General features: G+C 41.6%; 1 protein-coding gene across 1 annotated transcript in view; it reads left to right on the top strand.

Annotated features, from left to right (window-relative positions):
* Positions 1-14,948, top strand: part of SLC49A4 (solute carrier family 49 member 4) — an 84,451-nt gene that overhangs the window by 16,908 nt on the left and 52,595 nt on the right. The window contains exon 3 of the mRNA XM_004606673.2: positions 12,715-12,980. Within this exon, the coding sequence (XP_004606730.2) occupies positions 12,715-12,980 (266 nt within the window). The remainder of the gene's footprint in view (positions 1-12,714; positions 12,981-14,948) is intronic.

Here is a 14,948-nt window from a genome sequence, read left to right as displayed (position 1 = left end):
AGCAGTAGATTTTTGGAAGAGCAATGTCTTCCATTTGGAGCAGGACCTTTTCATTTTCAAAGTAAATTAAATTTTTCAAAACACGTTATCTTTCTACAAGATAAAGAATACAGGTGTTCCATATTTTAAAAGGAAGATGAAAAACCTCATTTGGGTTCCTGTGAAAGGCTAGTCTTCATTTCCTTTGTTTCTGACTGAAGGTTTTTTAAATTCTTTAAGCAAGAGTCCCATTATTTTTTGATAAGTTCTTGATTTCTCTTATTATCCAGCTTTTTAATCATTGACACTTCTTTTCACGAATCATGAATCACGAAATCCCGTTGATTGTCGAGTGGCTCGAGCAGTCTCAGTAACCTCAACATTTGTCCTATCCCTAAGATTTTAGAAGCCTCTAAAGGTTTCAGGGTCAGGGGAATGAGATTCAGCTGGTTTCTGGCTTTGGCATATAGATACACCATGGGAAACTTTCGAGGCTGTCCCATGTGGGCAGGAAGCTCTCAGTAGCTTGCTAGTTTCTCCCAGAGGGAAGAGTAGGTTATAAGATATCTGGGAGCTTCTGGGAGCTTGCTTTTAAGTCTCTGGATGTTGGCCGTTGATGGGATTACACACACCTGGGTTCCTCTGCCGGTACATTCATGCGTGAGGCCTGTCTGAACGTGCGGAGAGGGGCCTTGAGCATGGCTGTGGCTAGGTTCCGGTGGTCTTCGGGCACCTGGAGCTCTGCTTGGGGCAGGGAGGGAAGCTGGAACCCATCCCCTCCGAGGGGCCCCAGGGAAGACAGCCAGGCGTGCGGGCAAGAGACTCTCTGAAGACTTTCACATTTCTTTTAAGAACAAATTTCAACATAAGCTTAAATTTAACTTCAACATTAAAATGGTTATTCAACATGTTTGTCAACTTTTCTTCTGGGCCTCCCATACTATCACTGGTTTCATCTTCTCTCCAGGAAAGTCTATTAGACTAAAAAAAAAAGAAAGGTAGAAAATTCTATTTATTTCTATTGTTTTCTAAAACAAATATTTACGTGGAGAAGGTGATGTGAAAAAGTAATAGTTAATGTTAATTTTTTTTAATGTAGGAGTACTGCTATTTATTTTATTTTATTTATTTGCTTTTTGTGTCACACCCGGCGATGCTCAGGGGTTACTCCTGGCTCTGCATTCAGGAATTACTCCTGGCAGTGCTCAGGAGACCATATGGGATGCTGGGAATCGAACCTGGGTCAGCCGCGTGCAAGGCAAATGCCCTACCCGCTGTACTATTGCTCCAGCCCCAGGAGTACTGCTATTTATTCAGCCATTGATTAAGCTGATTGAATTGGACATGAACTCCACATTACTTTTCTTTTTTTATTGAATCACAGTTACAAAGCTTTCATGTTCGAGATTCAGCCGTACAATGATCAAACATTCATCTCTCCATCAGTGCACACTTTCCACCACCAGTGTCCCAGTATATCCCCCCCACCCCCTCCCAGTCTTCACCCTGCTTCCATGGCAGGCAATTTCCACAATACTGTCTCTCTACTTTTGAGCATTATGTTGTGCTCGAATGTTCCCACCACCATTCAAGCCTGCCTGCCAGGGGCAGATGCTAGATCATTTATTGTCCATTGCTCATTTTGAATATCATGGATGCCGCCGTGGAATCCTAGGTTGTAAATGATTGGGTTCCAGAAACATTTCTGTAGGGCACTAATCCATTTTGGGATTCACTTGGGCAACTCGGGGCCAGGGCTGTTGGTGCGCTAAGATGGCACCCAGAGGCACATTGTGAGCCTGTAGGCTCCCAGGCCGGGGTGGGACCCGGGGAGGGACATGCGACATGGAGATTTAATCCTGGAACCCGCATACCTGGGCCTTGCTTGTGGAAGCTGTTGGTTGCCGGAATTCCATCTGGAATGGGTGGAGCGACTGTACCTGCTCCATCTGGGGTGCCCAAATGAAATTGGCTCGGTATGGGGTCCAGAGGGATCTCCAGCTTTGTGGTGTCTTCCAGGACTCACTACTGTGTCTCTGGCTTTTGATCTTTTTTGAGATTTATCTATGGGTCTCTGAAGCAAGACAGTAAGTTGGTTCATGGGTGTGACTGCCAGTGCTTCCATGTGTAGTGGGAAGTGGGGGGAGGTAGCCCTGGACTGGAGCCATAGCACAGCGGGTAGGGCATTTACCGAGAATATTCCACCTGTATGGCAGAGTCTGGCAAGCTTCCTGTGGCATATTGGATATGCCAAAAACAGTAACAAGTCTCACAGTGGAGACATTACTGGTGCCCGCTCAAGCAAATCAATGAACAACAAGCAAATCAATGACAGTGCTACATGCTATATCTTGGTGAGATTCGTCCTGAGATGAGGTCAAGTTGGGGGTATGGCAGCAAGTTTGGATTGTGGAAGCAAGCAACTGCTGGGGGCTCTGCTTGGGCAGATACAAGCGAACCTGCCCCCCTTCGATTTACCTCAGTCTGTTCAGCCATGCATGGGTCTGAGATTAACTGTGGCTTTTGATCTCTTTCAAGATTTATCTATGGGTCTCTAAAATAAGGCAATAAATGAGCTTGTATAGCTGAGCCGGAGGTGGTTTGTGGGCATGGTTCCCACATACCTAACTTTTGGCTGTTTAATTTCTTGGTAAACTTGGTCCCAAGTTGTTGGGGTCCGGCAAAAGGCACAGCAGCAATTTTGGGGGGTGTCAGGAAGTCTGAAGGCACCATCAGGCTGCTGATGCATTTTCCCCACAGGTACAGCTTGACCTGTTGGCAGCACCATACCCCTTGAAATAGTTAATTTTTTAAAGAAATAATTTAAAAGAAAATGTAAACAGAAAATATAAGAAAGGAAAATTTAACTGTTTCACGAAAAAGAATGTAAACATTAAATTTTTCAATCCTATATCCTCATCTCTAGAGAGTATAGGACCCAGAGTGTAGGGAGAAAGACAGGAAAGGAAAGTAATTAAGATGGAGAGTAAGGAGAGGCAGATAGGAAGTAGTGAGGAGCAGGGGTCAAGGGCCTCAGACATTGGTAGTGTAGAGGTAAAACTATATATCCAACCACAGAGTTAACAACACTAAATACATGAGGTCCAGATTCAATCAAACTTAAAAATGAGCCTGTCAAGGTAGCAGTGGGGGGTGTTTGGGGCAGGAGGGGGTATGGGAACACTGATGATGGTATTGGTGTAGAATATTGCATATCTGAAACTCAGAGCTTTAATAAGGTTCTTTAATAACTTTTAAGTTTAGGAATATTATTTCCATAAAGTGAACTTTCTGGAATACATATGCAGTTACTAAAGTAAAAATGCTACAATTGTTACAGCATATTTTTGTACATATTTAGAGTTCTTCTGGCTTAGCTAAGAAGATGCTTTGGAGTTACTTAACATTTTATATCAGAATAGGAAGATAAGATTGAAATTTTATTACATTCATTTTGTAAAACATACAGAGGTGGTTCAGATGAGGTCTAGAGTTAAGATTTGGGTTGTGTGAAATATTTGTATTTGAGTAGTGGGTTCAGTAGATTAGCAGCTTTAAGCTTTAGTATCTATCAGATAAATACGGAAAGATCTTGACACCTACCGGAGAGGGATAAAGACGCTTCATTTGCGTTTGGCCATTCCTGAGACCAGCATTTAGCAACCTGTTTTTGTGACTGTTTCAGTTGAAGGTTTCTGAACTTCTAACCTAGTCCTCTGGAATAGTTCCTCATACTTCCTGTGTTTTAGCTTCTGTAAGTTTAAAGACACAAAAACAGCTTTCTGATGAGCCCTTTCCTCAGTCAAAGCTATTCTAATCACCTTCCTGCAGGTAATCTTCTTTTGCAGTGCATCAGTATTTCTTTTCTTTTCTTTTTTTTTTTTTTTTGATTTGGTCACACTTGACAGTGCTTAGGGCTTTATTCCTTTCTCTTTTCTCCTGGCAGTGCACTGAAGACTGTATGTGGTGAGGTGGGTCAGCTGGGTCAGCCGTATGCAAGACAATCACCTTGCCTGCTGTACTGTCTCTCCTGCCCTCATCAGTATTTTTCTTATTTGCATTTCACCAGTAAAAAATAGGAAAGATTAATTTGCCACTTTTCTCTTAATATCATAGAATAAATAAGGTGTTTAGAATGAACTCTATGAAATTTCTTCTATGATCAGGAATTAAATTATAACTTCTGCCCCCAGATTATAGGTAACATTGCCCTATAGAGAAAAGAGTATACTGGATGCCCAGTAAACAATAAAAACCTTTGGGAGATAAATTTATGGTAAATTAGATCTGCATTTTAGTCACAGTTCTATCCAGTGATTCTCATAGTACATGCCAGTTTGTCTTTTAATTCATTGTAACATCACTAATATTAATAACAGATATCATTTAGTAATATGTTAGGTAATAGGATAATACAATTCTTGAAAACAGATTTTGTGTAACTATACTCCATTTTGGAATGCTTTGCCTGCCAAAATTACATATAAATGAGCACTCCATGAAAGATGAGTTACTTATTAAATGGCTTTTTGGCAACTACTTAACAAACCAGTGAGGGGAAAAGAAACTTAAAATTTCTACCTTGCTATTTAAATAAATTCCAGTTAGATCAGTATTTATATGTAAACAGTGAATCCTAGAAGCAAGTAGAAAATGGCTGTTTTTTAAGTTGTAACAATGGAGAAGACCTTCCAACTAAGACATAAGAAAAGGACTTAATGACACATGACTGCTTTAAATATACTAAAACAAGAAGTCAAAAACAGGTTAAAAGGGGGCTGGAGCGATAGCACAGCGGGTAGGGCGTTTGCCTTGCACACGGCCGACCCGGGTTCGATTCCCAGCATCCCATATGGTCCCCTGAGCACCACCAGGAGTAATTCCTGAGTGCAGAGCCAGGAGTAACCCCTGTGCAATGCCGGGTGTGACCCAAAAAAGCAAAAACAAAAAACAAAAAAAAACAAGTTAAAAACTGCAAAATATTTGCAACAGTAAGGCATATTTAGAAAAATCCTTTCAATTAAAAGAGGAAAATAGCTCAGTTAGAAAATGAGTGATAAATATGGGCAGGTTGCTACAGAAATTAAAATACAAATAATAAAAACTTAAGATAACTTTATTATAATTGTGAACATGAAAATTAACCGAGGAATATGTCCCTGTTTACTGGCAAAGTTGAGAACTCTAACTATAGGGGCAGGTAGGGGGTAGGGCTATTGCCTTGCAGGAGGCGGCTACGGGGGTTCAATCCCCAGCATCCCATATGGTCCCTCAGCACCATCAGGAGTGATCCACTGCCAAAACAAAAAAGAAATAGAAACCTTCTGATATAGAATGAACAATTTGGTAGAACTAAGAAACTTCTGCAAGATACATAGATATGTATACCTAGAAAAATTTAGATTCCCCTGCCTCAGTGCTTTTTTTGTAAAAGTTTGTACCACTCGTGGTGGTGCTGAGGGCTTACTCCTGCCTCTGTCCTCAGGGCTCACTCCTGGTGGTGCTCAGGGACCATATGCAGTGTGGGAGATTGAACCAGTGTTTGCATGTGCAAGACGGGCCTCTTTCCCCCCATTCTGTCTGTCTCACCCAATGTCAATGTTTTTTAAAAGTCTGATCCACAGACTTATTAGAATCTGCTTATTAGAAATTCAGAACCATCTACCTCTCCTGTCCTATTTGTCTAGACTCTAATGAACCTCCAGAATTAGCCACTTTAACACATTCCTTTAGTTAATTTTATGCTCATAGTTTGAGATCTACTGCCACCCAATTGTAAATGTATATTTCATGGTGATTCAATTTAAAATTTAAAAAAAAAGCTACCATTCTAACTTTCAGTATACTATATATATGTATCACTATCACTGTATCACTGTCATCCCATTGTTCATCGATTTGCTCGCGCGGGCGCCAGTAATATCTCCATTCGTCCTAGCCCTGAGAATTTAGCAGCCTCTTTATATATTCCTCCTCTCTATATAAAGTACGTATAGAATAATAGCATGATATTTTTGATGCCTCACTTTAAGGCATATTAAGATTTGTCCTCTAATTAATAACCTCTTTCTCCAGTTTGACTCTTAAAACTCCAAAGTTCGATTTTGTAACAGTGCCTCTGTGAGATTGTTAGGTAGATTAAGAAAGATTGGTACACACCTCACACCACAGAGACTAGCACACATCCAAAAGAACAAAAGCAACCGCTGTTGGAGAGGATGTGGGGAGAAAGGGACCCTTCTTCATTGCTGGTGGGAATGCCGACTGGTTCAGCCCTTCTGGAAAACAATTTGGATGACTCTCAAAAAATTAGATATTGAATTCCCATTTGACCCAGCAATACCACTGCTGGGAATATATCCCAGAGAGGCAAAAAAGTACAATCGAAACAACATCTGCACATGTATGTTCATCGCAGCACTGTTTACAATAGCCAGAATCTGGAAAAAACCCGAATGCCCCAGAACGGATGACTGGTTGAGGAAACTTTGGTACATCTATACAATGGAATACTATGCAGCTGTTAGAAAAAAGGAGGTCAAGAATTTTGTAGTCAAGTGGATGGGCATGAAAAGTTTCATGCTGAGTGAAATGAGTCAGAAAGACAGAGACAGACATAGAAAGATTGCACTCATCTATGGTATATAGAATAACAGAGTGGGAGACTAACACCCAAGAACTGTAGAAATAAGTACCAGGAGGTTGACTCCATGGCTTCGAGGCTGGCCTCACGTTCCGGGGAAAGGTCAACTCAGAGAAGCGATCACCAACTACATTGTAGTCGAAGGCCAGGTGGGGGAAGGGAGTTGCGGGCTGAATGAGGGCTAGAGACTGAGCACAGCGGCCACTCAACACCTTTATTGCAAACCACAACAGCTAATTAGAGAGAGAAAACAGAAGGGAATGCCTTGCCACAGTGGCAGGGTGGGGTGGGGGGGAGATGGGTTTGGGGAGGGTGGGAGGGACACTGGGTTTACGGGTGGTGGAGAATGGGCACTGGTGAAGGGATGGGTTCCCAAACTTTGTATGAGGGAAGTATAAGCACAAAAGTGTATAAATCTGTAACTGTACCCTCACGGTGATTCTCTAATTAAAAATAAATAAATTTAAAAAAAAAAAAAGAAAGATTGGTACAAGTTGATGCGTGGTAAGCATTCAACAGGGAGAAAAGGTGGACTCGCAGGTGTATAAACTAGAAAATACTTTTCCTGTGATTGTCTTTAGAGTATATAGAATCACTTGTCTTTATTTCTGAGGCATTTCTTCTAAGTTCCTGAAATGTTACACATGAATTTTTTTTTCCGTGAAAGGTTGGTGGAGAAACTACATCCACAGTACTCAAGGTACTCAAAGTACTCCTGATTGTGTGCCTCAGAGACCATATGGACATGGGGTGCTGGGTCAGTTGTGTGTAAAGCAAGTGCCCTCCCACTGGACTATCTCTGCAGCACCCAAGAAAAATGAATCTTTTATCCTGAAAGGATTGCTTTTTTTTTCTCATGCATAAAAACAATGAAGGGGCTATAGTTCAGTGGTAGAGTGATTTTGTGATTCCTTGCATTTGTGATTCCCTTGGTTCAGTCTCTAGCACCATAAAAAAATATTGCATGATAAAGAAAAATGTTGTAGGTTTGACTATATAGATGTTTGAACCTTTATCTTCAAAGCAAATCATAAAATTAAAATTCAAGATAGGAAAATAAGTCTTACAGATATGATAGATAACAGATGGATTCTTTTTTGAAAAGTGAGTAGGAAATGGATGTTGTCTATGTACTTAACAAATGTTGCTTTCTAGAATTTATTTAAATTAATAGTTCAGTAGTCAGAATTTATTGATAGTTTATGTATTACTAAGATAAAGGCTAAGCTATATGAAGAAACCAGAAATACATAAGCTCAATGAAAGAAGTTTGTTTTATCTAAAGTAGGGGTGAGTAACTTCTTTTCTGTCAAGGTCCATTTGAATATTCATAACATGTTCACAAGCCATACAATACAGATGGACCAACGCTAGGTAGCTGACAAGAAGAACACATGTCTGTTCTGTCATGTACCAGGGCCAGACCATGTGGTTTTCGACCAGCTGACTGAACATTTCACACCCCTCCTAAGAAGTAGGCTAAAGGCTGGTCAAGACAGCTGTTTTATACAGGGGTACTCAGGTTCCAACATGCCCAAGAGTATCCCCACATTGTCTGTGTGGACAGAGCTGACTCCTTATCCTGCTCTCACTCCAGCACACAGTGCTCTCTGGGTGATGGCTTAGGACTTGTATGTTTCGCTACTGTCTATCACACGGCCACTCCTTTCTCTAGGATAAGCTGGTATAACGCGACTCTCTTAAAACCTAAGGGTACTATGAAAAGAGAAGCCATAAACAGAGTTATCTTTGGTTGGTAGAAAATGCTTCCATGTGTTCTGTTTAATGGATAACTCCATAATCCTATTCAGTCAAGTTTTGTATCCAACTCAAAGCCCAGAGCCCAGAATTCTGTCTGATCTTTTTGACTCTCTAGGAGAAGTGTATATGTGTGTGTGTGTCTGTCTGTCTGTCTGTCTGTCTGTCTGTCTGTCTGCAGTTTCTCATTCTGCTTTCTGCCAGGTGTGGATCTGAGGCTTGCTTCATGATGAATTGTTTTGTGGGTCTTGGGCAGTGCGCTTCCTCCAGTGCTTCTGGTCTATTTATGTTTGGTAGGTTCCATATAAATGTATTTTTTTTTTTTTTTAGCCTTCACCCAAAAATAGTCCCTTCCAGCTGTGACTCTGAGGCCTGCTAATTCTCCTTTCTGTTACTGGCATTTATGCTCAGCTCATTCCCTTTCCTTCAGTTAAGTGGAGACTGTAATGGGTAGGTCTGGGAAGGAATAAAACATTTAATCTCTCTTCTTAGACAGACTCTGAAGGATGTTTTGCTTCTTGCCATTCAGACTACAGAAACAATCTGAAAATTCCAATGTGTAGATTCTTATTAAATTTAGACTGAATATGTCAGGCAGAGAAAACTCAGTAACAGAGTTCTTGTTTGATCTGTGCTTGAACACCAGCTGACTTTCCGTCTCTGTGGTGTCGTCCTTACAGCAGAAAGGGCAGGGAACACAAGCAATGCTCTGATTTTATAATCTATTTTCAAGTTATCGCAGGCAGTGGTTCATCTGCATCTCACCTTACCTGCCTTTTCATCTCGCCTCAGCTTCCATTTCAGCCTAATACCTAGCCTGCCATCTGTGTCAAACATATCTTTATGAATGTGGCGCCCAACTTCAGGAGCTAATTGCTCAGCCAGGGAACAAGTTAAGCCTCTGTAATGAGGTGATTATGGTTGAGAGAATTTCTTTTCTCCTTGGCAGTCCAGAGCCAGTGGTTGGCTGTGATGGGTAGGCAGCAGCTCTGCTCCCCGGGAACCTCAGTGTCCTGTCGTGCCCTATGCTCCTTGGGATATTGGCAGCCGGTTCATCAGCACTTCCATCGCATTTCGTCCTGGAGGGACAGGGAGACCAGGGAGAACAATTGTCCTCATGAGATGACCCCGAAACCCTCCTTCTAATCTCATAAGTCTGCACTTGGTTACAAAGCCCCACCTTCCTGCAAGGGGAACTTGGAATTGTTGATTGGCTCATTTCTAAGGACATTATCCATGAGGACTTTTTATGGAGTGTGAGGGGCTCCCAGCAGTGCCCAGGGCATCTGTGGGTCACTGCTAAAGATACCGATGGTCATTTTAATTCCTCAGACTTCTTTTTTTCCTCTTCACTTTAGGCATTAATATTTCAGCACCAATCCCACCGCCAGTGTCAGCTTCACTCACAGTGCTCCCTTACTCCCTCCCCACCCTATCCCTACCTCTTAACAGACATATTACAAAGTCCCGCTAGTTGCAGCTTAGATCTCATGTTTTCAGGTTGTTGTTGTTGTTGTTGTTGTTGTTGTTGTTTGAGTCTGTGTTTGGTTATGTGGCTACACCACTCAACCATATCACCTATACAACTGAAGCCCTGATGCCTGTTCACCCCTTATTTCCCATTCTCTTCTTCCCCTCCTTGATTTCTTTCCCTCTCTGTCCTTCTCTCTAATCACAGGGGTCAAGGGTGATCTAGGCATCCTGCTTCTCTATAATACATTTCCTCATCAGGTATTCTGTATACCACAGATAAGTGAGGTCATCCAGTGTTTGTCTTTCTTCTTCTGGCTTATTTGACTCAGCATGATATCTTCCAGTTTCAACCATGTTGAAGCAAATTGCATGATTTCATCATTCCTTGGAGCGGCATAGTATTCCATACATCCCACATCTTCAATAACATAATCTGTCGTTAGACACCTAGGTTGATTCCATATCTTAACTACTGTACTGAGTGCAGCAGTAAATTATGGTGTTCATATGCCTTTTTTGAGGGTATGTTTTTGTCTGGGAGTTGATGACCCAAAGTGGATAATTCCTCGGACTTTTCACTGTGATAATTCATGTGTTCTCTCCCCAGCACCCCTGACTCAGTGACCTTGCAGGCCTGAGAGCCTTTCTGAAATGTCCTGATGCTCCACTGGCTACGATATGAGCACATGGGCAATGTTGTTGTGAGGAATATTATTTGAGAATTGAATGAGCTAAGCATGGATGACCTTTGTGTTATTGTGAGTTCACCGGCCTTAGAACTTGTAGGTTTGCTGTTTGGAAAATGTGATTCCACTGACTGGTAACAGCATTTATTCATGGTAGTTTGGATTTTATAACTATCAGGAATCATGGTACTTTATGACTTTTTTGCTTATTTTATTAATAATTTGTTTCCTCCAGGTTCTTTTTCTCTTACAATTTTTAGACATAGTAAAATTTACTCATTCCAACTATTCTCCTTCTGGGTGAGATGGGTCTCTTGGGAATCCCTCATTAAAGTTGTTGAAAATCAAAGCACTTACCTTTGTGAGCATCACACTGTGTGTTGTGGCATCACAAGTCATGATTAAAACTGTTTAATGACCCTGTTTCAAGAATATTTTTATGTTGAAATTGCTGTGGTCAGCTTGAGGTCCTCCGACTTGTAGGGAAGGGATTTGCCTTTATAAATTCTTTGTGTCTTCTAGAAAAGTAGTTACTCTTACAAAAACCTTATCTTCATTTTTTTTCTTTATTTAGTATGTTAATGGTTCTTTGGAATTATTTTTCTTTCAAATTTTCCACAATTTGCAAGGATCTGAGCAGACCTGATTCACATTTTTCACCTCCCACTTATAGTTAGACTTCTGCATTAAGGGCCTAACTCTTTTCCACGTGTGTATTTATTGTTACTTTTTCTGCGTTCAAACAACTTTTCTAAGTGAATCAGTGTGGCAATTATTTAAAGCAGATCTGATTCCCCTCATGATGCGAGTTTGACTCACCCCTTTTCTGCCTTTTCTGTCTGGACTTCTGCTGTTTTTCACATTCAGCATTACTCTGGACTGTAATGTGAATTGGGAAGAGCCAGGGCATAGGTCTGGTCAGGGCCAACAGAATAGATCCCTACGTAGAATATTGAGAAGGACAGCAAATGAAATGGAAGCAAGAAACTACACAAACTTAAAATCCAAGTCACAGGCAAGTTCTTTTCTTTTGCAGGGGCGGGGGGGGGCGGGTGGAGGTGACACACCCAGTGGTGCTCAGGGACGTGTGGTGCTGGGAGTACAACCTGGGCCTCTCACACACAGAGCATATGCTCTCCACCTCCATCTTCAAGTTCTTCAAAGTGCATGGAATCTAGTGACTCGCCAGTTTCTGCCCCTTAGCAGATACTTAGTAAATGCTTCTTGAATCTAGACTAATATCCTCATTGTATGGGAGAAGAAATGGAATCCTACCAAGATTTATTGCTACTTTGTTACACTGGAAGCCAGGTTGTCCAGTTTCCTTTCATATCCATGAAAGTTTCTTTTATAATAAGATAATAATAATAATAATTACTATTATTATTATTATTATTATTATTAAAAGACACTGACTATAATGTGACTGGGTATGTAGCATGGCAGTAAATGGGGCACTGACTCACTGGCTCCCTGCCATCAGTACACACTACCCTCACAGCAAAGGCTCCTTTTACCACCTGACCCAGGCACAATATGTTGGCCTGAACATACCTTTTATGTTATAGCACGTTGTACCGTTCGCAGGGCTGGTGGCTCTTTCTAGTCTGCTTATGGGTAGCAGCTTAATAGAAAGAGTGGGTTTGGGCTTCAGACCTGGGCCTGGAGCTTCACTTTATTTGTGTACTTTTGGGCAAGTTTCTTAAATTTCCTATCCCAAGGCTTTCACATCTGCCACATAGCACTGCACTGTAGCACTGTCATCCCATTGTTCATCGATTTGCTCAAGTGGGCACCAGTAATGTCTCCATTGAGAGACTTGTTACTGTTTTTGGCATATCCAGTATGCCACGGGTAGCTTGCCAGGATCTTGGTAGCTTGCTGGGCTCTCCGAGAGGGACAGAGGAATACAACAAATTAAAGTAATTCAAAGTATTTAGTCTGATGTATGCACAAATCAGAGGCTTCTGTAAATACTTGAGCAGTGACAAAGGAGAAACAGTGGCCTCTCTTGGGTTCCCTCCTGGTGCCTCAGCATTACCTTACCTTCAAGATGGGTCATGTTTTTGATAAATTTGAATACTCTTTGCCATACTAATCCATTTGTTGGGCTACTTTCTGTCCAGGAAATGCCTGTTTTTACTGCCTCACAGCCTTCTCATTTTTTCATTGCAGACTGATCCATGGAGGACAGCTGTTAAATGGATTGGCAGGGCCCACTGTTATGAATGCAGCTCCCTTCCTCTCTACGACATGGTTTTCTGCCGACGAACGTGCCACGGCCACAGCCATTGCCTCCATGCTCAGCTATCTCGGTGGGGCATGTGCATTTCTGGTTGGGCCACTTGTTGTTCCAGCTCCAAATGGGACGTCACCACTTCTTGCTTCAGAGAGTAGCAGGGCACACATTAAAGATCTCATAGAGACTGTATTATACGCAGGTACTTTGAAATATGTTGTCTTTGTGTTTTCATTGTCATTGTAAACTCTGCTTTTTGTAGGCCAGTCAGTTCACGTTAATGCTTTTGGCCAGATAATGTACATGTGTGTATATGTGCTTTCCTTCCTGTCTAATAAAGAGGGTTCCCAGATTCTCCCCAACCATAAGTTACTGCTGTGAAGATGTCTATTTATTTTTTTCCCTCTACTTAAGAAGCTGATATATCGTTGGTTTACAATATTATGCTTTTAGGGGCTTCATTTTACACCTCTGTATGTGCAGTTCTCACCACTCTACCACCAAAATTCCGGTGCCATCACAGCACCCTCCCCATTTTAAAGATCCCTCCTTATTCCTTGAGGCACCCAGAAGAGCAGAATCTTAAGGGGATTTTGGTGGGTTTGGTTTGTTGTGGAGAGTCTCCGTCAGTTCAGGGTCAAACCCGTTGTTGTGGAGGACACACCCCGCAGCGCTAGTGAGGCCCTGCTGAGCCAGGGACCAAGCCCAGGCCCTCTGCAGTGCTGGACCTGTACGCTCATCTTTGACCATCCCCCTGATTCTCAGAACTATCGTACCTTTTGCTGGATAGATAACTCCAGAAGTAGAATTATCCAACTAAAAGAACCTCTCGGTAATAATCACTGTAACCCGTGAAGATAAGGCCGGTCCCTTGCTTGACTGCCCCGCAAAAATAAAGCATTCATTACTAAAATGACAGTTAACAGCATGGACTGGTCTTGACTCGACTCTCATGACTTTTCCGCTAGAGTCCTGCTTCTCCAGTGAACAGGGAAGTCAACAGAAGCCGGGCTCAGAGGGAAGGATCACTGCTGAGAGCCTTCCTTTCTGCAGTGTTCCAAAATAGCCATCATTTGGTTGTTCATTGTACTTCTAATATTCCACATTAATTAGACTTGAATTTCTTAAGTTTTGCTCTGTTTCTTTTGTTTTCTGCTTCAGGGATACTTTCCTGTTTTTGTTCAAGTTTATCATACAGATCATACACTGAATCTGTGTTATGTATAGGATTACTTAAAATGTTTTCCATTCAATATGGAGAATTGAAATAGGATCCAGTATCTATTTGCCCTATAATGTTTAAGATTAAAAGTTAAAAATTTGTGACCATGAAAAAAAATTTTATAAAAAAATAGGAAACATTTTCCATTCACAATCTCTTTTCATCTAAGAAAAAAAAATGTGAACAGTGGGTGGCAGTGGTTTGGGTCACACCCCGCCGTACTCATGGCTTACTCTTGGCTCTGCTTAGACTCACTCTTAGTGGTGCTGAGGTTTGAACCTTGCTCATGTGCATGGCAACTGCCTTAACCCTGTAGTGTCTCTCCAGGTCCCTCAAGACATATTTATGCAACCCCTTGTATCTTGATATATAAAATAGGCATGAAAAACACATTTCCTGATAATCACAAGGAATCTTTATTTTAAAACTCTTTCCATATTTGGTAACAAGACCCTTCATGGTGTTAGAACCCAGTTTTAGAAGCTGGTCAAGGGACTGGAAAGATAACACAGGGGGTTAAGAGCACGTGGCTAACCCAGCTCAATCTTGGGCACCAAGGAACATCTCTGGGTGTGGCCCTGCAGGCTCCCAACACCAGTTAATCCTCAGCACCACAGAACCCAAGTAGCAGATCCTTACTACCCCCCTCCACACACACACACACACACACACAAGGTAGTCCATGCAGTGTACAGCAGATTAGCCTATCGTTGGTCATCCCCTCTTGTTCTTAACTTTCTCTATGCTCTCTTTCTGAGGACACACTGAGTCATCCTAGATCTGTTTTGGAATCTTATTATAGACATAGATGTTTTCTCCACGGAGTAACATTTATACTTCCTCTGACAATGGTTTTAACTGGCACCTTCAAGATAAGCTCACATTCATTTAAGATAATCTAAGGTAGTTTTATCTGTGTTGTGTGCCATAGTCCACCATTTTCCTTTG

This window comes from Sorex araneus, chromosome 2 (assembly GCF_027595985.1).
Source record: "Sorex araneus isolate mSorAra2 chromosome 2, mSorAra2.pri, whole genome shotgun sequence".
NCBI classification, from domain to species: domain Eukaryota; kingdom Metazoa; phylum Chordata; class Mammalia; order Eulipotyphla; family Soricidae; genus Sorex; species Sorex araneus.
The sequence above is the reverse complement of the archived record's forward strand: the minus strand, read 5'-3'. Positions and strand labels throughout refer to the sequence as shown.